At 31.1% G+C, this 25,727-nt stretch overlaps 1 protein-coding gene across 1 annotated transcript in view; it reads right to left on the reverse strand.

The window, feature by feature from the left end:
- LOC114344824 (2-Hydroxyacid oxidase 1) overlaps positions 1–25,727 on the reverse strand; it is a 35,074-nt gene that overhangs the window by 3,981 nt on the left and 5,366 nt on the right. Inside the window, exons 2-6 of the mRNA XM_050649846.1 lie at positions 17,153–17,304; positions 8,878–8,998; positions 3,568–3,702; positions 1,266–1,500; positions 970–1,198 (exon numbers count right to left, since the gene is read on the reverse strand). Coding sequence (XP_050505803.1) covers positions 970–1,198; positions 1,266–1,500; positions 3,568–3,702; positions 8,878–8,998; positions 17,153–17,304 — 872 coding nt within the window. The remainder of the gene's footprint in view (positions 1–969; positions 1,199–1,265; positions 1,501–3,567; positions 3,703–8,877; positions 8,999–17,152; positions 17,305–25,727) is intronic.

Here is a 25,727-nt window from a genome sequence, read left to right on the forward strand (position 1 = left end):
AAGATAGATTTGGAAAATATCACCACGGACATGGTGTCCATTTTTTTCGAATCCTGAAAAAACTAATAAATACTTTTGAAACATTTAAACGCAGAATGAAAGACTAAATTATTACCGAGGGCCGAAAGTCCCTTAGAATAAATAAAAAGTTTATTTTGAATGAGATATTTGAAATTAAAAATCACACTAAATTTTCTCTTAGTTTTTCACTTCTGTAACTTATTAAAATAAACATTATAGAAGTTCTCAGGGACTTTCAGCCCTTACTAATAACGTAATCTTTCATTCTTCGTTTAAATTTTTTAAAAATACTTATAAGTTTTCTCAGAATTCGAAAAAAATGAATCCCCATTTGAATAGCATTGCAGCCGAAAATACGTACTCATCCTCTTAATGTTTTCACTGTAAATTTAGATATAATTTCAACAACTTACTAATAGGTTTGTCGGATTAAGACACATGTATAATAGGTTCTCATGTATATTCCCAAAAAATCTATTAACACTAATTGATGAAGACTTGTTAAAGAAAGGCCAAATAATGCCATTTTCACATATTTTGGTAATTACACTGTTATTAGTAGTTGTTTTGTTTATAATACGGGGCCCCACAAAAATTGCCGCGGGGGGCCTCCCAATCTTCAGCTACGCCACTGTGTATAGTGTGGTGACTTAAAAATTACGACGAACTCAATTATTACTGACTGTCGTTGAGTTTTCCAGAGAAGTTCAAAGGTTAGTAGGGAGAAAAAAATTGTTTCTCATGTTTTTTTATTATGTGTTTCCAAAAATTTAGCTAGACCAATAATTGTTTATATAATTGTGACATAAAACAGCCCTTGAAGAAATTTCAACTGAAATTTCTCTATGGTAGGTATGGTTAATAAATCCGTCCAATAAATTCTATTTATTGGACAATTTTTACTATAAAAGTTAAAACTTTTTGAAGTAAAATATAAAGAAAAAGTACCTGAAATACCCATTGCATTATCTAGTTCTTCCTTAAGCATTTTCAAAATGTTCTTGACGCCCTGTTCTCCATCATGAAATAAACCCCATACTACTGGTCTGCCAACAAATACCATTCTAGCTCCCAGAGCTAAAGCTTTATATACATCAGTGCCATCTCTGATTCCACCGTCCATGTATACTTCAGTTATATGCCCAACTGCTTTTACTACCTCAGGTAATGCTTCTATCTGAAGTATTTTATATTTAAACATTAAGAATATAATTTTTTTTGTTATTATCGTAATCGTAACATACCGTTGAGGGAACAGAATCTAGTTGTCTGGCACCGTGGTTAGATACGAAAATGGCAGAAGCTCCAGCATCTACTGCTGCGATAGCATCCTCTGCTGTTAATACACCTTTTACTACGATTGGTAGTTTGGTAACAGTTTTTAACCACGTAATATAACTCCAGTCGGCTTGTAGATCACCAAGGTCAACATAGTTTGATATGATATTGTTATCAATATACTTTTTAAGAAGTATAGACCTGAAACAACAGTAAATCATACAGAAAGTAATATGTTATCCATTTTAAATATACGCCACTAACTTAGCTAAAATCTGTTAATTTATTAACAATGTACCTACAGAATACAAATCATATCCATAGACTTTACAAATAGCCCAGTAAATGAACGGGAAATTCGGCGATACCGTGTAATTCTAAAGGGCAACTCCGAATTGCATGAAAATTTGGATTTAGGTTCTACTTACCCTCCACTTCAAAGTTGAAATTGTGCCGTTAGTTGCTTTTACTTGGGGGGTGACAATCACCCCTTCTCGGGGGTGAAAAAACACACATTCAAGATAAGACCGCAAATAGATAAATTGACTGATTTTAAGCAACTTTTGTTCTATAGAGTTTTTTATGTTAGTCAATACTTTTCGAGTTATTTGCCATTGAAAATGTTGATTTTTCGACAAAAAAACTACGTTTTCAGACGGTTTTTCGCAAATAACTCAAAAACTAAATAATTTATCGAAAAAATATCCTTAGCAAAAGTGTATCCTATAAAAAACCCAAAAAAATGGTATATCAGTTAAGTCTATCAATCAAATAAAAACAAAGTTGTAGCTCATGAAAATACGTTCTTATTCGTCTAATTCCAAATCCAATACTTCAAGGTGAAATCACCGAAAAATTAAGCACTTTTCGGGAAAAACCCATTTAAACTTTTTTAAAGTGTTTATAAAAAGCTTTGTTTTAATTGCTAACAATTTTTTAGCATTAAAAATAAGCGAGTTACGCTCAAAATAAAGTTGGCCCTCTTTTTTTGTAAAAAATCATGAAAATCTCGCCGTGTTTAGCTCCCCAAATGAAATTAATCGCTACCGCTTTACAAACAATTTACTATCTATTCGCTATCGCTATCTATTTTTTATATGATCTGTCAGTCTCACCGGTTTAAAGTGAATGTGTCACTAACCACGAGTGTATGCAAATTTTGAACAGCCATATCTTAACCAATTTTTGTCTTACGGAGAAACGAAATGAAACTAGCATATTTATAATAGCAAAACCTACATTTTTTCACTCTTTAAGATTTTTCTTATCACTAACACTTTTTAAGTTACTTTGAAAAAATAAAATTTTTCGTAAAGTTTTTAGAATTTTTTTTTTACTATAAAACCAAATGTTCTCAAAAATAAACACTTCAAACTAATCAAACTTGCAGATGATATAAACAATACACATAGAGTTAAAATAGATGGCAAAGCCAAACGATAAATTTCATTTAGGATGCTAAATAGAGGGAGGTGTTCACGATTTTTTTTACCAAAAAAAGGGGGCCAACTTTTTTTTCAGTGTAACTCGTTTATTTTTGATGCTGTAAACTTTTGTAAAAAACAAATAATAAGCTTTTTTTCGATACAAATGTTAATGTTAATAGGGTTTTCCCGAAAAACGCTTCTTTCTTCGGTGATTTCGCGTTGAATTATTCGATTTGGAATTAGACGAATAAGAAGGTTTTTTTCATGAGCTACAACTTTGCTTTTACTCAATTTGTAGACTTTACTGGAGCACCATTTTTTTCGTTTTTTATAGGCTACACATTTGCTAAAAATATTTTTTTCGATAAAATATTTACTTTTTAAGTTATTTGGGAAAAACCGTCTGAAAACGTAGTTTTTTTTTGTCAAAAAATCAACATTTTAAATCGCGAATAACTCGAAAAGCATTGACTTACGTAAAAAACTTTATGGAACAAAAGGTGCTTAAAATAAGTCAATTTATCCACTTCCGGCCTTACTTTAAACACGCGTTTTTCACTCCCCGAGAAGGCGTAAATGTCACCCCCCAAGTAAAAGCAACCAACGGCACAAATTCAACTTTGAAGTGGAGTGTAAGTAAAACCTAAATCCAAATTTTCATGCAATTCGGAGTTGCCCCTGGAAATTACACTCCAAAACGGTCATTTATTGGGCTAAAAGGACAATGGACTAGAAATGTATAGACTTTACAAAATTATTTACTATTCTGTTAAAAAGTTTTAAGCAAATAATTCGAACAATTTTAAGATTAACGAATTAAATAGAGGATATTTTCACTTACTGCGAATAAGGTGGCATTATAAATTCAGTCCTTATGAGATGTCGACGTATGCCAAACAGTGTAAAATCAACGGTTAGAACCAACGCTTCGAATCCGTTTTCTTCTGCTGATTTGACCAAGTCTTTGGTCATTTCCCTGAAATATATAAAATATATTTTAGTTTTATTGTATGATCATTGAGTGAAGCTTTTTCTTTTTTTCTCTCTATTCTATCCTTATCATCTCAAAAAAACGGTTCTATGGAGGTTTTGCGCAAAAAATGGGGCCTAAAACCTAGTCCAAGGGCAAAAATTCGGAATGCAACAGCAATGTTCAATATAATCAAGAATGTTCCATGTAAAAAAAAAGAGGTCTGCACATGAGTCAGATTCATGAGATGCAAGTGATCCTATCTCCGTCATTACCGAATCACCCTCTATTTGAAAATACACATATGTCGACAGTTTTCACAGAAGAAGTAGAGCTAGAAAAGCACCTACACAAATCTTGATTAATTAATTTTGGGCTTTTGGAAGAGAGATCTTCTTCTTCTTCGTCTAGCCATTCACGTCCACATCTGAACATAAGCCTCTTTAAGTCTTCCTTCCCATTGTTTTTTGCTGTACGCTACTTGTAGCTAATTTTTCCCGGCAGTTCGTTTCAGATCATCTGTCCATCTCATAGAAGAGAAGGTCTGCCTCTGGGTCTTTTGTGTTGGTATGGTCTCCAGTTTAGAATTGTTCTGTGCCATTTGTTTAGATCGCTCCTAGCTACATGCCCAGCGTATTCCCATTTCAATTTTAATGATTTTTGTACCACATCGGTGACTTTGGTTTTCTGTCTTATCCATGTGTTTTATTTTCCTGTTCTTAAGTGATATGCCAAGCATTGCTCTTTCCATCGCGTGTTGAGTGGCTCTGAGTATGTTTATATTATTTTTTGTAATTGTCCATGTTTGTGCCCCATATGTTAATATCGGAATAATGCATGCATCAAAAACTTTAGATCTAAGATGTAGTTGAATTTGCTGATTTTTGAGTATATAGTTCAGTTTGCCGAACGCTGCCCATGCTAACTTTCTTCTTCTTTTTATTTCTTCCGTTTGAATTTCCCTATTTAGTATTATTTTTTTCCTATGTATCATATATATTATATTCTTCGCTTTTCCTATAACTTTGTCTTTTATTATTGTCACGGTTTCTTCGGAGTGCATGACTTTTGTTTTGTTTAAATTCATTTTCAGTCCTATTTTAGAAGATTCTGTGTGTAGTTCTGAAAGCATAGTTTGCAGTTCGTGTAGGTCAGTAGCTATCTGGATTATGTCATCCGCAAATCGTAGATTACTGAGGTAGCGGCCATTGATGTTTATTCCCTTATATTTCCAATTTAGATTTTTAAACACGTCCTCCAAAAATAAGGTGAACAGTTTGGGTGATAGAGTGTCTCCCTGTTTGACTCCCTTGTTTAATGGTACAGGATTCGTGTATTCATTTTCATTTAGGTAGTATGTAGCTGTAGCTTGGTTCATAGTTTCTTTTATTAAGTTAATATATCTGCTGTCTACTCTACAATTTTGCATTGCGTTTATTACGGCCGTGTGTCGTGTGTTCTATATGGTTCTATAGTGTCGAAAGCTTTTTCGTAGTCTACAAATGCTATAAAAACTGGAAAATTGTATTCGTTACATTTTTCTATTAATATTTTTGTGGTTAACAGGTGATCGGAAGTTGAATAGCCTTTTCTAAAACCTCCCTGTTCATATGGTTGGTACTCATCTATTTTCCTTGTTAGTCGGGTAGTTATGACTTTGGTGAGTATTTTAAACAGGTGTGACAGTAAACTGATGGGCCTGTAGTTTTCCAACTTTCGATTATCACCTTTCTTGTGTAATAAGATTACTTTAGAGTTGTTCCAGCTCTTAGGGACTTTGCCCTGGTGTAAACAACTGTCTAGAGAAGAGAGATAACTGGACCAAAATAGTTAAACAAATTACGTGACGCTACTATATCTTTACGAAAGAGAAAATACAAAGGAAAAAAATTACTCTCTAAATCTGGTCATATTTTTGTTCATAATTCCTCAGATAAGCAAAAACTAATTAACTTAAGAGTGTAGGCAAAAAATTTCGGGCCAATGCTTTTTAAATGCATTCATTTTTTTCAAATCATGAGAAAACTAAAAAGTATTGTTAAAAAATTTAAACGCAGAATGAAAGACTACATTATTACCGAGGGCCGAAAGTCCCTGAAAACTTCTATAACGTTTATTTTAATAAGTTACTTCTTCTTCTTCATGTGCCCTGCTCGATTATCGAGCGTTGGCTATAAAATTGGCTATAGTAACTTTGTTGACGACAGTTCGGAAAAGGGATGCAGAGGATCTGTTAAAAAAATTCTCTCAGGTTTTTAAGCCATGACGTTCTTCTTCGACCTGGCCCCCTTCTTTCGTCTACCTTGCCTTGTATTATTAAATGGAGTATATTATATCTCTCTGAGTGTCGCATAACATGGCCAAAATATTTAAGTTTTCGATTTTCAACTGTTCTGACGACTTCCGTGACTTTTCCCATCCGGTGCAAAACAGCTTCGTTACGAACTCTATCCACCCAACTTATTCGTAGAATTCTCAGATATACCCAGTAGGGATGGCGGTTGTTGACGAAAACATCGGTTTTCGGTTAAACCGGTTTTTTACTTACGGTTTAATAATACGGGTATTCAAAAAACCGGTTTTCGATTTTTTGAATCAATATTCAATAACCAATAGGTTACAACGTTACATTTACATTGCACTTTAGTTTGTGATACTCCACATTCATTATGAAACTCCATTTTCAATATATAGTCCTGTCGCCAAGGGGGGTACAACGGCCTCCTGTATTCAGATGGACTTAAGTTTTTTTATGTGTTTTGACCCGTAGAACACGAATTTTTTGGGTAACAGTTGATCCGGACGTCGATAAGTTTGTTATAAACAAAGAAGTTGAGGAATTACATAACAGCGATTTCTCGCAAAACAAAACATGTTTTTGTATTTTTTGGGCCATTCTAACCAAAAAGTGTTCCTACAAATTTTTTCGTAGAATGCATAGTTTTCGAGATAAACGCGGTGGAACTTTCAAAAAGTCGAAAAATTGCAATTTTTGTACCCGAATAACTTTTGATTAAAAAATAAAATAGCAATTCTGCTTACCGCATTTGAAAGTTCAAGTCAAAGTATATCGGTTTTAGTTATTTGCATTGCTAAAAATTTATTATTTTATTGTTAAACAAAAGTATAAACACCTAGTGCTGGAGTGATGTTTTCAATGATTTCTCATTTAAAATCGAACGAGTAGGTAGAGTAGGTACAAGTGCAAGCGAGGCTATTTCTACGTAGCATGCATGTAAACGCATGTATTAGGCACGGGAAACACTATGTGCTTATAGCTTTTTTTTAGCAATAAACACATAAATTTTTAGCAATGTATATATTCGAAACCGATAGAATTTGACTTGAACTTTCAAATGCGGTAAACAGAATTGCTATTTTATTTTTTAATCAAAAGTTATTCAGGTTCAAAAATTGCAATTTTTCGATTTTTTGCAAGTTCAACCGCGTTTATCTCGAAAACTATGCATCCTACGAAAAAACTTGTAGGAACATTTTTTGGTTAGAATGGCCCAAAAAATCCAAAAACATGTTTTGTTTTGCGAGAAATCGCTGTTACGTAATTCCTCAACTTCTTTGTTTATAACAATCTTATCGACATCCGGATCAACTGTTACCCAAAAAATTCGTGTTCTACGGGCCAAAATACATAACAAAAACTTGAGTAAGTCCATCTGAATACAGGAGGCCGTTGTACTCCCCCTGGCGACAGGACTAATAAAATCTCTAACAGTTTTTGATATATTGGAAAAAAATAAAAATAGTAAAATTTATAAAAACAAATAATGAATCATTGTTAAAATTCCGAATAGGATGTATTATTGTCCTAAATGTTTTTGCAAATCTCTTGTATTTCTTAAAAAAAAGTCCTTTTACACAAGACACACAAAACTATTTTATTTTTTTAAAGTGATTCCACAGGAATAATTTTTTTCTCCTGGATTTATTAATGATAAAATACGTTTATTGTCGTTTGTGTAGGTACAGCATCTATACAATATTATGTATTATAAAACCACCATGACTACACAGATGATGATTAATACTAATATCTATTTTTACTAATATCTATTAATACTAATATCTATTTTTACGGGGGGCCGGCGTAGCCGAATGGTAGTGTGCTAGGCTAGCGTGCCGGTGGTCCGGAGTTCAAATCCTACCGCCGGCAAGAAACTAGACATTTTTAAAATGTTTATAGGCCCCAGTTCGACTCAGCCTGAATAAAATGAGTAACTTGGGTAAAACCAGGGGTAATAATAGGCGGTTGAAGCGTAGCACTGGCCCTGTTACCTTCCTTGTATACCGTAGGCCCTAGATATAGCAGACTACCCTGCTATACTCCCAAAGCCCGTGAGCGGTATAAAACGGGAGACTATTATTATATCTATTTTTACTAGGATTCCCCAATTCAACAGACAAGACGTGCTTATTCTCAAGTTCATCAAAATAGCCAATTCAGCTTATCACATTTCTTAAACATATTTCAATGAGTGTGAGAGCCATTAACGAATATAAACATTCAATAAATCTTGATCCCAAATTTAAACAAATCATTGATGAATTTATACAAACAATATTTTTTCTTATAACGGAAGGAGTAAACATGAATGAATACAATAAGTTGTCTAAAAGACACTGGCTTATATCAGCTATTGTAACTTTACTAACATTACTTGTTTTATGTTTTTAGGTTGCTAATAACCCTTGTGATTGCACCAGTTATGACTTTAAAAAGAAAAAACCGGTTTTAACCGGGACAAAGAAACAACCGATAAAACCGGTTATTGCAAAGTAAAAAAACCGGTTTTAGGTTATAACCGGTAGGTTTTTCCCATCCCCAACCCAGATTTCAAGGGCTTCCAATTTTAAAGAAGTTACAGGGGAGAAAAAGAAGATAAAATTGAGGCGATTTTTAATTACAAATATTTCATTAAAAAGAAACTTTTTGTTTATTCTAAGGGACTTTAGACCCTCGGTAATAATGTAATCTTTCATTCTGTGTTTAAGAATATTTATAAGTTTTTTCAGAATTAAAAAAAAATTGAATGCATTTAAAAGCATTGGCCCGAAATTTTTTTCATACGCTCTTAAAACCACTATTTGCTTATCAGGACCGTATTTCGAAAGTTCTATGTTTGTAAGATCTAGAAAAATAATTTTACTATTTTATTTGTATACCTGCTGTGAAATATGTACAGTTGTAACCACTTTCTTCCGTGGGGTGCAGCATTTGACACCTCTTCAAAGGTAGAATTAGAATGAGAACTCAATATGAAGATTGTTTCTAAATCTTGAGCAGCTGGAAATAATAGGAAGATTCGCATCAGCATTTATAAAGAGTGATTCATTTAGAGGTACTTTTTTTGGTGAAGATTTGTTGGGAGATCGTGCATGAATGGTATCACATAAAGTTGCTTTCTTATTCAGTATTGTTCGACATTTCATCCTGGAAACACTTAACTCGGCACAACGTCTAGAAATTATTTAGCTGTATTACGAAAACAGGCGTTCAATGAGGAATGTGTTTCGTGCGCTTGGAGCAAAAAAATTGTTTTTCGATTAGGCCCATTTTTGGCTTAATGAGGACGTGAATAGACAAAATGCCCGCATTTGAATTGATGAGCAGCTCAAAGAGATTAAAGAGTTGCCATTACATTCAAAGAGAATCACTGTTTGGTGTAGTTTATGGGTCGGTGGCATTGTCGGTCCATGTCTTTAAAACAGAGGCCGGTCAGAATGGAGACAATGAATGGAGACCATTATTGCGCCATGATAACTGACTATTTGGTACCAGAAATTGAAGTTCGTAGTTCTTCTTCTTCTTCTTCTTCTTCAGTTTATTGGCCTCCACCTACTTGGGTATTTGGCCAGCTCATCGTCTCGGAACAAGGGAAAAATCCCTTATTCACTTACAATTTGGAGTTAGTACATTGTACAATTTGTTTCTTCTTCTTCTTCATCTTTTTCTTCTTCTTCTTTAGTTAACTAGAAATTTTGGTTGGTGTGGGACAAACATGACAAGATAAAAAAATTTCACGCTGCAACCTCTCTTTCCTTGTCTAAGGGGGCAACTGTCTATCAATACACAATGTTCTTTTTCTTCTTTGATTTAGGAGAAATTTTGAGTTGGCATGGGACAAATACAAAAACTTAACTTTTTTTTTTCCAACGACATTAAACTTTACTCTCTCAAGGGCAACTGCCGACTACTACACAATCTTATTCTTCTACTTCTTTTTTAGTTTACTGGCAATTTTGAGTTGGCATGGGACAAATTCAACAAAGACACAAACTTTGCTCTCAGGAGCAACTGCCGACCATTACACAATCTTATTCTTCTACTTCTTTTTTAGTTTACTGGCAATTTTGAGTTGGCATGGGACAAATTCAACAAAGACACAAACTTTGCTCTCAGGAGCAACTGCCGACCATTACACAATCTTATTCTTCTACTTTTTATTTGAGTTTACTGGCAATTTTGAGTTGGCATGGGACAAATATAACAAGACACAAACTTTTTTCTCTCAGGGGTAACTGCCGATCATTACACAATCTTATTCTTCTATATCTTATTTACAGGCAATTTTGAGTTGGCATGGAATAAATACAACAAAGGCACAAACTTGTCTTATACAGGGCAACACCTGACCATTACACAATCCCATGTTGTTGCCTCAGATAGGTATAGTGAAAGACCCAGGTGATTACAGAATGTTTATATAGAAACAAAAGATTATATTATTCGGATATACGAATTATATTTTCACGTGTACTTTTGACATATTTTTCAAATTATTTATAATATATTCATTTATGTTATTAATTTATTTTCAATATTTTACTTTCCTCATAACTTAATTTTGTGTATATTCAAAAAATGTATTAAAAGTTTAATAAGAACCAACTGCGGTTTATAAAGAAGGGTTGTAAGGGATATAGGTGTTGGGCACCCATTTTTAGCTAATTCATTATATAAATCAAAATTTTGCACAGTATTAATAGGGCATTCAAGAATCACATGTTGTAAATCTGCTAATTGACCACATTCACAATAAGGATGTTCTAATATCCCCATTTTAAATAGGTGATTTGGAACCAAACAGTGACCTGTACGCATTCTGATAATAGTTGTTATATGTCTTCTATCTATGTAAGGAACATTAAGATACCAAGGACTATTTTTGAAAACTGGTTGTAGCTGTTGATACCAAATACCTTTATATTTAAAAGATTCCTTCCACTCTTTTTTAAATTCATCCCAGTACATTTTTTAAAAAAAGGGAAAATAGTCATCTTTCTCCACCTTTATGTTTACTGGACAATTGAGACAACGACCTACATTAGCAAGTGAATCAGCTTTAATATTTCCTAATACTCCGGAATGCCCTGGGATCCATGCAATGATAATATCTAAATTAATATTTTTTGCTTCTAATATAAGTCTTTTTGTCATTCCTGAACAACCATTTACTACCTTTAAAGTTTTGTTATTAATTTTCTGGATAGCACTTTGAGAATCTGTAAAAATGATAGCTTTGTTAATATTTTTTTCTATGCAAATTGATACTGCTTTATTTATTGCGATTATTTCAGCATTACAAATTTGAATATGGCTAAATAACTTGGCAAAAAAATTATACTCTAAGGATGGGATATGTACACCCATACCTGAAGTATTTAATATGGGATCCACTGAACCATCAGTGTAAATCCATGTATATGTATGATATTTTTCACAAAATTCATTATAAAACTTTTGTTGACTATAAATTTCTGTTTTGGTAACTTTAGATGATATAATATTGACTGGTTCTACAAGATATTTTAATTCTATTTCATAAATAGGATTTATTTCTGATTGTTTAATATTTATAATTTCATTTTGGGAATTAATGTTTGCTTCTATTAAATATGGATATTGTCTATATTTCCAATAGCCAATATTTGATTTACAATAATTTGTAATATTATTAATTATTTCCTCCAATGGATTACCCTTTAGTTCTTTAATTTTAAGTAACATTTTCATAGAAAGAATTTTTCTTCTATATTCTAGAGACATTTCACCACATTCAGATAATAATGCATTTGTAGGAGTTGAACGCATACAACCAGTAACAATTCTTAAAGCTTGAAATTGTATGGAATCCAATTTTTTTAAAACCGTTTTGTTTCCAGGTGTTAAGATACTACCAGCATAGTCTAGATGTGATCTCACTAAACCTTTATAAATGGTTATTAGGGTCTTAGGATCCGATCCCCACCAGGTTCCACATAATGCTCTCATTATATTAAGCCCCTTCTCCGATTTATTGCAAGTATTCTGAATGAACTCTGACCAGTTTAAAGACCCAGTTAAATTAGCCCCTAAGTATTTAACTGATTCCGACCAGTGAATTATATTATTATTATACATAATATAAGGAATATATTTGTAACTTTTCCTTTTTCTGAACAATACAGCTGATGATTTATTAATAGAAATTTGTAAATTATGCTCAGTTACCCAAGCATGAATCTTTTTTAAATTATCCTACTATTGTCACCTACTATTGTCATAACTATATCATCTGCATATTGAATTAATTGAGCCCTACCTAATGGAATTTGGTGAATATTTTTGGTATAGATGTTAAATAATGTGGGGCTTAGTGGGGATCCCTGCGCTAAACCTAAATTGGATACCTTTGGGCCAATTATATTATTCTTACAATCTTTAATAAAAATTTCCCTATTATTTAAAAATGCAAAAATAAGATTTACTAAATCGATCGGAATATTCATCTCTATTAGTTTTTCATACATCAAATATATATTAACATTATCATAAGCTGCTTTGATATCCAAAAATACTGCAATTAACTTTTTATTCTTACTAAAGGCTTCCAATACTTTATGTGTTAGTAGATTTACTGCCTCCATACTTCCTTTTCCTCTTCTAAAACCTATCTGTAATTTAGGCAGTAATCTATTGCCCTCTATAAACCACTCTAACCTATTTTTTATAAGATTTTCTATTATTTTTCCCACACATGATGACAATGCAATAGGTCTATAATTCTCCCACAATCCTATATTTTTCAGTGGTTTTAATATAGGTATTATTAATATTTGTTTCCACTGATATGGAATAGTCGCTGTTAATAAAAGTTTATTATAAAACTTTAAAAGTAATGACAAAGCAATATTAGGAAGATTTTTGATCATTGAGTAGGAAATTTTATCTAAACCAGAGGCTTTATCCTTTTTTATGTTTAAAATGTTTTGTATCTCTGCCATAGAGAATGGTTCAGTAATTACTGTTGAAGGGAGAATATTAAAGCTAGGATCTATATTAGAGATTGACATATTATCTAATATTTGTAATGCTACAGTTGGATTTGGTAATTTATTTGTATTACTCGAATTTTGATTATTTTTAAATTTTTTAACGGTTTTCCAAACTTTACTAGTAGGAGTATCCCTGTTAATAGAAGAGCAGAATTCTCTAAAACTATCCTTTTTCTTGCGTTTTAAATTCCTTTTGACATATGCTTTTATTTTTTTATACTCTATATAATTCTCTATGGTTGAATTACTTTGATAATTCTTGATAGCATTCCTTCTTAAGCATATTAATTCATCACACTCTGCATCCCACCAGGGATTACTTTTTGTAGTAGATGTTCTAGTTTTATAAAAAGGAATAGTTTTAGAAGCCGCATCATTAATAATATTAATTAACTCTTTATAATCTACCTCATCCCTACAATTATTTACTAATGAGTTTTCTATATACTGATAATATTGAGCCCAGTTAGCCCTTTTGTAATTTCTTTCATTAGAGATTTTTAGTTGGCTAACATTATTTAAATTTTGTTGATTTATATTAATTTTGCAAATCGTTGGAAAATGATCGCTACCTCCAGTATCCTCATATACTTCCCATACACTATTCATAGCCAATACAGCAGACGAAATGGTCAGATCCACTGCGGATGGATTTTGACCTGGTTGACCCAATCTTGTAGGTGTACCATCATTAAGCACTACTAAATTTTCCTCTTCAATAATTTTTATTAAAATTTTACCATTTATATCAGAATGATTACTTCCCCACAGTGGATGATGGCCATTCAGATCTCCCATGATTATGAATGTATGGTGAAGAGAATGTAGTACCTCTTTAAAACCATTTTCCTGTATCTTAATGCCAGATGGGTTATATACATTCAGAATCTGTATATCATATTCTTCTAAGAGAATACCAATGGCTTGAAAATTTTTATGAGACCTTAAATTATCTATGTTAGTTCTGCTATGTATAATTTTTGATTTTATTAAAGTTGCAATTCCCCCATAATTATCATTACGATCATCTCTATGTATTATATAGTTATTAATGGTAAAATAAAAATCTGGTTTCAGCCAGGTTTCATTTAATATAATTATGTCCGGGTCAATTTCTTTGATAAAAATTAACAAGCTATCTCTATTAATATTAACACTGTGCAAATTCCATTGTAAAATTGATAATTTACAGTTACTAATATTCTGAGTCATCGTCATCATTTATTTTATTTAAGGTATTTAAATTTGTAACATTATTTAGGCGGGTCATAAAACTTAAAACATGAGATCTATCAGAATCTTCTAGCTTTCTTGCTAGATTTATTATATCGTCTAACATATTAGAGTGGTCCCTATCAATCCGATATGAGTCCAGTCGCTGAGAAGTAATTCCCCTACTAGATCCTTCTATAGAATCAGAAACGTGATATGTATTATTTGTACTTGTTCCTATTATTGGAGATGTATTATATAATCTGCCGTTTGGACTTATTAAACATTCTTGATAGGATTTTTTATCATATGTTTGTTTTATATCTGTATTTTTTCTTTTTTTGTTATTACTTACTGTCTCCCTGTATGTACTTTTCTTATGACTCACGTCAATGTTATGTATGCCCCTTCTCTGATTAATAGTTACCTCATTATCTTCAGATCTAATATTTTTTAATGCAGGAAAATCCTGTTTGTATTTTACAAATTCTTGGTTTTTATTTATTTTAGGAAAGAATTCTGATGCTTCATAAAATGATAAATTATCTAGTGACATATATTCCCTAATATTTTTTTGTCTTTTATACTCTGGACAGCTCCTGTTTGTGCTATTATGCTCATTACTATCACAATGTATACATTTAGTGAAACAAATTATGGACCCCCTCTCATGTTCTGAAGAACCGCAATTTAAGCATTTACTTTTGTTACTTTTACAGATTTTTTTTACGTGACCATAATTTAAACAATTATAACATTGAACAACCGGTAATATATAAGGAAGAACCCTATGTTCTATGCCACAAATATATATACTTTTTGGTAAAGTAGTTCCCGAGAAGGTGATACTTATGGTACCTGTAGGTATATATTCAGCCTCCATATTTTTAGTAGTGATCGCATTATTTTCTAATGAACTTTCCTGGTTAAATGTGGTGATTCTATTGGAATTCTTTTTTTTCGTACTTAATCTTCTAGCTTCAATAATTTTACAATTATCAATTTTTGTTTCAGAATATTTGACAATCATTTCATCTGTAAAACTCTTATCGATAAATCTTACTACCCCCTTACAGGTAACATTTTTATATGGAATAAATAAATCATAACCCTTCTTTATAACCGCTTCATTCTTTAAAAATTTATTGGCTTCTGAACTAGTTATAAATTCCACACTAATTCGATTTTTACCTTTTTTATTAATTTTTTTAATAGAATTTAATTGAAGATAAAAAATTTCACGTGCAATAGCCAAATAGTTATAGTTTCCTATATTTTTGTCAGTATTGCTGGAAATGTATACTTCATACGGACCTTTATCTTTATAACTATATTCAGAAAGCTTTTGTAAAGGTTTTTTAAGTGGTTTTTCAGTATTTATCTCACCACGTGAGGTTAAATTTTCAGATTCCATCTTTTCGCCTAGATTATAAGATATTTTTTTAATTTGATTTTCAAGTTTGTCTAACGGGGGAGGTCCCCCGCTAGTTTCTGCCATAATGGAAACCCCCTTAAACCCCTTAGTTAGTAGAAACTTTTACTTTTACGTACTTCAAATTCAATTAAGTAATTTATAATTTATAATTTATTTAAGAGAAAGAATAAGTTAAATTTAGGATGTATTAATACTGAATATTTACCGTTTACACACTCTGTAATCACTTAACCCTCCACCAACCTTTTTTTTCCTTTCTCTGGTAGATGGACGTTGAACAACTCCAAAACTGACCTCCAAATAACTCCAGAAGTGTTAATATTACTGAAAAAGTATAAAAACTTTCTTCCGATAATGAAAACTTGGCAGTTCAATTTGAATTTTTTTGACAATGAAGTTCGTAGTTTTAATGACATTTGCCTCCAAAAATATGGCGCCAAATGTCATATATCGCGTGAAAGCATGGCTTTACTGCGAAAACGGTTCGGTGAGCAATTCATTTCACGCTTCGAACCAGTGCATTGGTCGCCTATATCCTGTGACATCACATGTCTAGTCGTTTTCCTTTTGAGGCTACCTAAAGTCCAAAGTCTACATGAATAAATCGGCTACAATTGAAGCATTGGAGAACAATATTACACGAGTCACTGGTCAAATACCAATCGAAAAGCTCGAATGCCTCATCGAGAATTAGAACTTTACAATGGACCAACTTAACCGCAGTCATGGTCAACATTTGAAAAAATTATCTCTAAGAAGTAATTGTAAAGAATGGTTCTTTTTTATGACAATAAAAATTTTCAAATAAAATTCTTTTTTTCATTGCTTTCTTTTTAAAAAAAGTACCTCTAAGGGTCGATTTCTCATACCTGCGTTAATCTATGGTTCAGTTGAACCAGGTTCACCCGTGATCTGTGGTTTTGTTTGAAATGCATTTCTCATTGTGGGTTCATGTCAGCGCTCGTTCTACAGCTTTCGAGAAATGCCAATAGATGGCAAAAGGTAAAAAACTGTCGCCATTTTGAACTACAATTTTTATGCTGTTTTTGAATAAAGTTAAATTTAAATATTTATAGTCAAATAGTAATTTTAATAATTATAAATAAATATTATAAAAACAAAAATAATGTTATCATTTATCGTTGGGCTTAATATAATAAAATAGGATATATTTATTATATGACAGCGTTTCGTGTTAATACAACGCATGCGTAGTCCATGGAATCATCTGAACTGAGTTCTGAAATCTTTGAACGGCCGAATTCCACCGTTCAAGCATCGTTCAAGTTTAAACTGCAATCGGTTGAACGTGAATTGAGAAAGACGATTTTGACTTTAAACTGACGTTTACTAGAAGTTCAGGTTAAACTGGAGTTGAACTCAATATGAGAAATTGGCCCTAAATGAATCACCTTTTATATGCAACATATTTAATTCCGAAAACAGGACGAATAAGTAGTACCTAGGTACTTTTACCTTTAGCGGTAGCAGGCTCCCCATCTCGATGTGCTAATTTATGATAAGCTGTAGGAGATATTCCTATGGGAAATGACACAGGCTTGCCCAAGATAGTTGTGGATAAATTTCTGTTAATTACTGGTCGCATATATTTCGGTCTGATCCGGTATCTAAAAATGTAGAGATACATAATACAGTGTGTCAATTTGAAAAGGTGTCACTCTCTATAATTTGGTCCATACAGAAAATCTAAAAATATGCAAAAACACGTCAAACTCATTTATGAGGAGAATATTTCGTAGGCCAATTTCAACTAAATTAGATCAACCCTCTAGCGGGGGCGGACACAACCACCATAATCTTTAATGGAAAGGGGGTTAAGTGATACCCCATTTTAAAGGGTAGTTCAACTACCTTTTTAAAAATACCACATACAATATATTCTTTTCAATACTTTTGGAAAAATGTTGGACTCAATACTCCAAAAAAATTTTGGAGTTCTGAACTCGATACTTAATATATTAACAGATTTTCTTGATTTTACCGAAAATACTCAAAAAATACTTAAAATAATCAAATTCTAAAAAATAAATGAATTTCGAGTTCAATACTACAAAAAAAATTTGGAGTTGTGAACTCGATGCTTAATTATGTACGGTTTCACTTGATTTTTCCAAAAGTACTGAAAATAAATATAATGTATGTGGTACTTTTGAAAAGGTGGTGGTTGAATGACCTTTAAAATGAGGTCAACCCCCCGTTACATTAAAGATTTTGGTGGCTGTGTCCGCCCCCGCTAGAGGGTTGATGTAATTTACTTGAAAATTCCACACCTGTAATTTTGAACCAATCAAAATACGTTATTTTGACAGATCACCATGGCAACGGAGGTATTTTATCGGAAATTTTTTGCTCGTGGGGTACCCAACAGCGAATTATAGTGGAAATTTTTTGACGTTTACAATAACAGAACATTTTTGACAGACTGGTTTTTATTTGTTTACATAATTTAGTTTTGATTCATTTTCTATCACTTGTAGTTACTCAAAACTTATGTAAAATTGAAGAATATACTATTTTCTATCTTGAAATGGTATTCCCATGCAACTACAATGAGTAGAAATTACGAATTTGAAAGCCTAAATAATTGCTGACAAAGCTATGGCTCGCTATTAATCTGTTCATGCAGCTTTGGATTTTCAAATGCAAATTTGGTGTGGAATTTTCTTACCGAATACCACGCGAAGTCAAATTAATATCCGGAAATTTTTTTTTGATCATGAATATTTTTAGAAAATTTTCAAAATATTCATGATCTCAAAAAAATTTCCGGAAACAATTTGACCTCTAGTGGTATTACTAGTGAAAATTCCACACCTGTAATTTTGAACCAATCAAAATACGTTATTTTGACAGATCACCATGGCAACGGAGGTATTTTATCGGAAATTTTTTGCTCGTGGGGTACCCAACAGCGAATTATAGTGGAAATTTTTTGACGTTTACAATAACAGAACATTTTTGACAGACTGGTTTTTATTTGTTTACATAATTTAGTTTTGATTCATTTTCTATCACTTGTAGTTACTCAAAACTTATGTAAAATTGAAGAATATACTATTTTCTATCTTGAAATGGTATTCCCATGCAACTACAATGAGTAGAAATTACGAATTTGAAAGCCTAAATAATTGCTGACAAAGCTATGGCGCGCTATTAATCTGTTCATGCAGCTTTGGATTTTCAAATGCAAATTTGGTGTGGAATTTTCTTACCGAATACCACGCGAAGTCAAATTAATATCTGGAAATTTTTTTTTGATCATGAATATTTTTAGAAAATTTCGTCTGCGACTCGGGAAATTTTCAAAATATTCATAATCTCAAAAAAATTTCCGGAAATAATTTGACCTCTAGTGGTATTACTAGTGAAAATTTGTCTACAAAATGTCCCATTCACAAATAAATTTGACATGTTTTGCATATTTTTATATTTTCTACATATAGGGACCGAATTATAGTGGGTAACACCTTTTCAAATCGACACACCGTATATTTATGTAAAGTGTAACGCATTTATAAGATGTAGGTATACACCTACTTATTTTCTATATATTATTAAATATTAAATTAATTTTATTTCTAACATTTGGACAGCTATACAGGCTAATAAATCACTTGGCTATAAAATATTTTCTTAAAAATCAAACTTTTACGAAAGTCCAATTGTTGATATTTAGTTTCACGATATACAGGGTGTCCCAGACTAATTTAGCCACGCTATATCTCTTAAACGAATAAATATTTTCGAATGGGACAAACAGTGGTCTATTCTACTTGTAATTCACTTTAATATGGAGTAGAAAAAATCATCCCCTAAATATTTATCCCTTAGTTACAACCCCTAACTTTAATTTTTTTAATAGCACCCTGTATATTCTTTATAGTTTTGGATGTGGTCTTCTATCGTCTATTCAACACATTTTTTGAAAATAAAATCGGTTCGTAAATAACCAAGAAAATATCAGTTAAGTTTTGTTAATTATGTGTCCCATACTAATTTATCCAGGCTATATTTCTTAAACGAATAGAGATTTTCGAATGGGACAAAAACTGATCTATTACATTTGTAATACACTTTAATATGGCGTAGAAAAAAAATTATCCTCTAAATATTCATCCCTTAGTTACAACCCCTAACTTTATTTTATTTAAATAGCACCCTGTAAGTTAGGGATGAATATTTAGGGAATGAATTTTTTCTGCGCCATATTAAAGTGTATTACAAATGAAATAGATCAGTTTTTGTCCCATTCGAAAATCTCTATTCGTTTAAGAAATATAGCCTGGATAAATTAGTCTGGGACACACAATTAACAAACATAAACTGATAGTTTCTTGGTTATTTACGAACCGATTTTATTTAAAAAAAAATGTGTTGAATAGACGATAAAAGACCACATCCAAAACTATAAAAAATATACAGGGTGCTATTAAAAAAATTAAAGTTAGGGGTTGTAATTAAGGGATGAATATTTAAGGGATGATTTTTTGTACGCCATATTAAAGTGTATTACAAGTAGAATATACCACTTTTTGTCCCATTCGAAAATCTCTATTCGTTTAAGAGACATAGCGTGGCTAAATTAGTCTGGGACACCCTGTATATAACATATAATATATACAGAGTGAGTTTTATGTATGGAAACACTCAATTATCTCGAAAACAGCTTTCACGATTTTTATTGATTTTGGTAGGTAGGGGTTTGCTAATGCGGCCGATATTATCGTGCTAATTACATTGTTGTCATATTTTCCGTTTTACTGAAAATATCTATTATTTTTCATGTTATATTCCCTATACCTAAATGCCATAATCTCGGAGTTATTGCTACACTTATTTAAAAAAAAATTAAACAAATTATAAAAATCAATTTTTTGGCCTAGGTAAACACTATTTTAGGTTATTTGGATCATTGGGAACAAAAAAGATATTTTATAATAATTTTTCTCTAAAATAATCTTTTCCGAGTTATAATCAATTTAAAACTTAAAAAAAATCGAATAATGACGATTTTCAAGGTTCAAGACCAAAAATTAACAATATATTCAAGTTCAAGCCTTATTTTATCAGTTATCGATAAGTAGTTTGAGATTGTTTCATTTTAAAACATTGTTTTTTAGTTGTTAATGAAGCCCGATCTCCCGTCTTCCCATATTATGCACTTCATTAAAAATTAAAAAGCAATATTATAGAATAAAGCGAGGCAAAAAATATTATGACAAGCTATTAGAAGAAGAGTTGGTCTTGAATTAAGGTACTTTGTAATTTCAAAAATTATATTTTTTACTTGTGTTCTTGACAGGGCCGCGTTTAGGTCAATTGCCGCCCTAGGCAATTATCTAGTAGCCGCCCTTCAAAAATCGTGCAAGTATTACGTAACGCGATTTTTGAAGATTTTTGACCCCTCCACCCCCCTATGTAACGCAATTTTTTAAGATTTTTGACCCCCCCCCAACCTGCGTTACGTAATACTTGAACGGTCCCTTAAATAAGAAATGTATTAAAAATATTCTTTATTTTACATCAAGCGTAATGTTACATATTACTATTATAAAAAAACGCCATGCATTTTTTTTGACAATATTACTATAAGTGATACTTTAACAATAAGGATAACTAAATTTATTTCATAGGGGAGTCAATGCAGATCGAAAACTTGCATTATTTCGGAAAAAATCAAACAAGCTTATATATTTCTAAAATGTAAGCTTGTTTGATTACCCTATATTTTATTTTATATTCAAAATCTTCTTAACTTCCCCATCACAAAAATATAAAGGTTTGTTGTGTTATTCAAGGTATTTACAAAGTTATACCAATGTTCTATGAAAATCGTAATAAGTTCAGCTCCCTGTATAAATAAAAATAAGCACCACAGCAATGGCTTATTGGTGCCATATTTTTTTGTTGATTGTCAAAATTTATAAAAATGGTTGATATTGCTAATTTTCTTCATATCGAACACAGGCTGATTCAAAACGCAAGTATGTACAGCCGGTTCCTAAAAAAACTGATACGACTCTTAGTAAGATTTGATCATGTTGAGCAGTGTATTTGATTGATCTGACATTATATTTATTATGACATACAAATAATAAAATAAACAAACAACAAACAACTGATTACATATTATGTTAATTCATAAATTGTACTAATTATTAAGGTCTAAATGTTTATATTATTTTAAATCTATCTAAACTTTTATATTAACTATCTAAATGATAGTTTTTACATCAAATAGATCACATAATTATTGTAAACGTGGATTATACAACAAAACAAATTAATATTCAATTCAGCCCTGTAACTTATTAAAATAAATATTATAGAAGTTTTCAGGGACTTTCAGCCCTCGGTAATAATGTAGTCCTTCATTCTGAGTTTAAGTTTTTCAAAAATATTTATTAGTTTTCTCAGGATTCGAAGAAAATGAATACAATTAAAATACATTGAGAATTTTGACATGCGTCACAATTTTGCATTAACTCAATGTAAAATTCTAAACTGTTAAATTCCAGCTTCCCTAATTATTTGACATCAAAAGACATTAGAAACTATTTGTAGAGGATTGAAATCTGTATTGAAAACAACTGTTAAAATTGGTCTACGTAATTAAACATATTCCAAAATTTTGTAAAAATGTAATACATTTCAGTTTTCAGCCCAAACTTAGGCCACACACAATGCAATAATGTTCACATTTTTGAACTGTCAATATTTTTATTTTATCATCTATTGTTTAAAAAAAACCCAGTTGATAAGATACTCTCCGTTGCGGAGAAAGTATTAATAATAAAGTCTAATAACCGTGGAACAGAATAAGCTATCTGACAAATTTTAAGATTTGGCAGTGACATTGACAGTATGTAAATATTAAGTATTTATCCTTCAAAATACACTGCTCAATTTTCTACAAAATACGCTTCAAGAGTCGTATCAGTTTTTTTTGGAACCAGGTGTACATTATTTTTGCATTAATTTTAATTCGAACATCCTAATTAATATCTTGGGCTAAAAAATGAAAATATCTCGAATATATAAAATATAGGGTGTTCCATTTAAAATTTCTGGGAAAAGAATGTACTTGCGATTTAACTCACGCTGTATTCGATATAAAGAAAATTAGCAATATCAACAATTCTTAAAAATTTTCACAACCAACAAAAAAATATATGGCACCAATAAACCAGTGCTTATTTTTATTTATACAGCGAACTGAACTTGTTACGATTTTCATAGAAAATTGGTTATATGTACCTTTGTAAAAGCCCTATATTTATAACATAACAAACCTTTATATTTTTGTGATGGATAAGTTACGAGGATTTCGAATATAAAATAAAATATAGGGTGTTCCCTTAAAAAAAAACATAAGTTTGGTCTGCCACTATGTTGTCGAACACCCTGTAACATTCTAACTAATTTCGTAATATGAAGATCAAAGTTGGCTACAATTTTTGTTACTAATTTTTATTGCTATCTATTACTATAGCGGATCTACTGAGCATTATCACACTAATCAAACAACTTGTATATTGATTTTAAAATTATTTTAAGGCGAAAATTTTTTTGTCATTACTTTTTAAACCACAGAAATGTCTGGCAATTATAATTCATATTTCTAATAATGTTTAAAAAGTAATGACAAAAAAGTTTTTCGCCCAAATAGTTATTTATGATATAAGTGTTAAAAGTACAATTTTAAGGCACGCATGTGAAAGTTTGCAGAATGAGCGAAGCGAATTCTGCAATTCACATGAGTGCCATAAAAATGTACTTTTTAACACGTATATCATACAATATTTTTTTCTACAAACGTTATAAATTTATAAAATACAATATTTTTGTTAATTACTGAAACCATAAAACCTATGACCCGTAAAAGGTAGAACTGGTCGTCTACACTCGAGGGGAATGTCTAAAAATTCTTAGCGAACATATTATACCGTTACACAAACTTGTTTTTTCTACAAACGTGTTAAAAATGCAATAATACAGTTTAAATTACATTTTAAAAAAACTTTTAAACCACCTTTTTCAAATTGCGCAAGTTGTACTATTAATCAAGTATATTAAAATGGGAAATAAGCCACAATTTTACCTAAAAATGATTTTATTAACGTTTCGACGCCCAAGTCGGGTGTCGTTGTCAAAATACAAAATAATACTAAATAAACAAAAATGTTGTTGCTTAGTAAAAAATTCTTCTAATAATTTATTTAATCTGACTCATTTATATCGGCAATTCAGACACGTATTATAAATTTTAAAGTAGACGACTTTAAAATGATATTGCCAATATTGATGAGTTGCGTTCCTGGGACGACTTTACTAAAAGATAGTTCATTCGATTACATGAAATCAATCCCAACTCAAGAATATCCGCCACAAAAAATCATAGCATGTGATTATTTTAATAAAATTAATCATTAATAAAATCATTTTTAGGTAAAATTGTGGCTTATTTCCCATTTGAATATACTTGATTATAAAAATTCCACAAGAAAATAGCTTCAGAACAACATTGTACTATTAATATTAATGTTATTAAATGAAATATAAATATTTTGACGTTTAACAATTTGAGAATTCACATTTAACTGCAACTGCAGTGCCTTAAAAATTTTAAAGCACTAGTGCCAAATACATTAGACGGTATAATACCATCTAATGTATTTGCTAGTGCTTTAAATTAGCATTTTTAACGCTCCAATGGAATGCTAAAAATTGCATTTTTAACACGGTTGTAGAATAATACCAAATACCATCTAATGTATTTGCTAGTGCTTTAAAGTAGCATTTTTAACGCTCCAATGGAATGCTAAAAATTGCATTTTTAACACGGTTGTAGAAAAAATAATTATAAATTCGAAATATTTACCTGTACAGGTGTGCTGCGCAGTAATGAACGCAACCTGTATCAGTAGCCAGATGGCCGGTACGGTGTTCGAAGAAGCATAGGGAATAAGCTAATGCATTAAAGCACTAGTTGTCAAAATACTTTTTTTTCCGACGTTGCTAGCTCTTGGTCCAGTAGTTATAATAAACATAGGTAAATATAATACATACAGTAGGAAAAATACTAGAATACCCATGAACGAACATATAAAACACGCTGTATTTTCCGTTCACCGTGTCACACAAAAAATTGGCCAGCGCAAGTATATGTAATAATTATTGTTTCATGTACTTGCACTGGACAATTTTCTTTGTGACACGGTGACAGGAAAATACAGCGTGTTTTATATGTTCGTTCATGGGTATTCTTTCATTTTTCCGACTGAAAATCTGAATATTTCTTACTTACCGAGCCGAGAGTGGAACGTAGAATTTATAAAAAATAATATTTTACACAAGTGAGAAGAACAAAAATCACAGTCTGGTATGAATTCACTTTTGACCGGTGAAAACAAACACATAACGTTTTACATAATAATGAAAAATTATGATTATATATAATTTGCAATTTGCACTAGTATAAGAAAGGAATGTATTGCGATAGCAGTAGCCGTTATTTTTTAACTGTTATTTCACTGAAGCTGTTTCACACTGTTACATCATTTTCATAATAACTGAGTTATTCAGGTAGCTGACTACTTTTTTAGTTATTGTAGACCTATAGGAAGAAAACCTACCCGTGTCCTGTCTAGAGTTCACCTCCGTTTATTTTTTAATTATTAACAATTTAATTTGTAGGTAATTTCTACATACATTACATGCAATTTTATTATAAATGTATTAATTAATAAAGGGTCTATTTTGTTTAAACATTCCTTAAAAAAATTATTTTTTTCCAAATATCTATTTTTTTAATCATATCATTAATGATTATAGAAAAAGTTAAAGTATATTTTAATAAATAAATTATTTTTATTAAATAATAAATTATTGAACATAATTTATTCATTAAAATATACCTTAACTTTTTCTATGATTAATAGTGATCTTTGTATCATTACAAAAAATGGATTTTTGAGAAAAGATTATTTTTTCAAAAATTGTTTAAAAAAAAGAATGTGTGTGTACTTTG

Source organism: Diabrotica virgifera, chromosome 1 (genome assembly GCF_917563875.1).
Source record: "Diabrotica virgifera virgifera chromosome 1, PGI_DIABVI_V3a".
Taxonomy (NCBI): Eukaryota; Metazoa; Arthropoda; class Insecta; order Coleoptera; family Chrysomelidae; genus Diabrotica; species Diabrotica virgifera.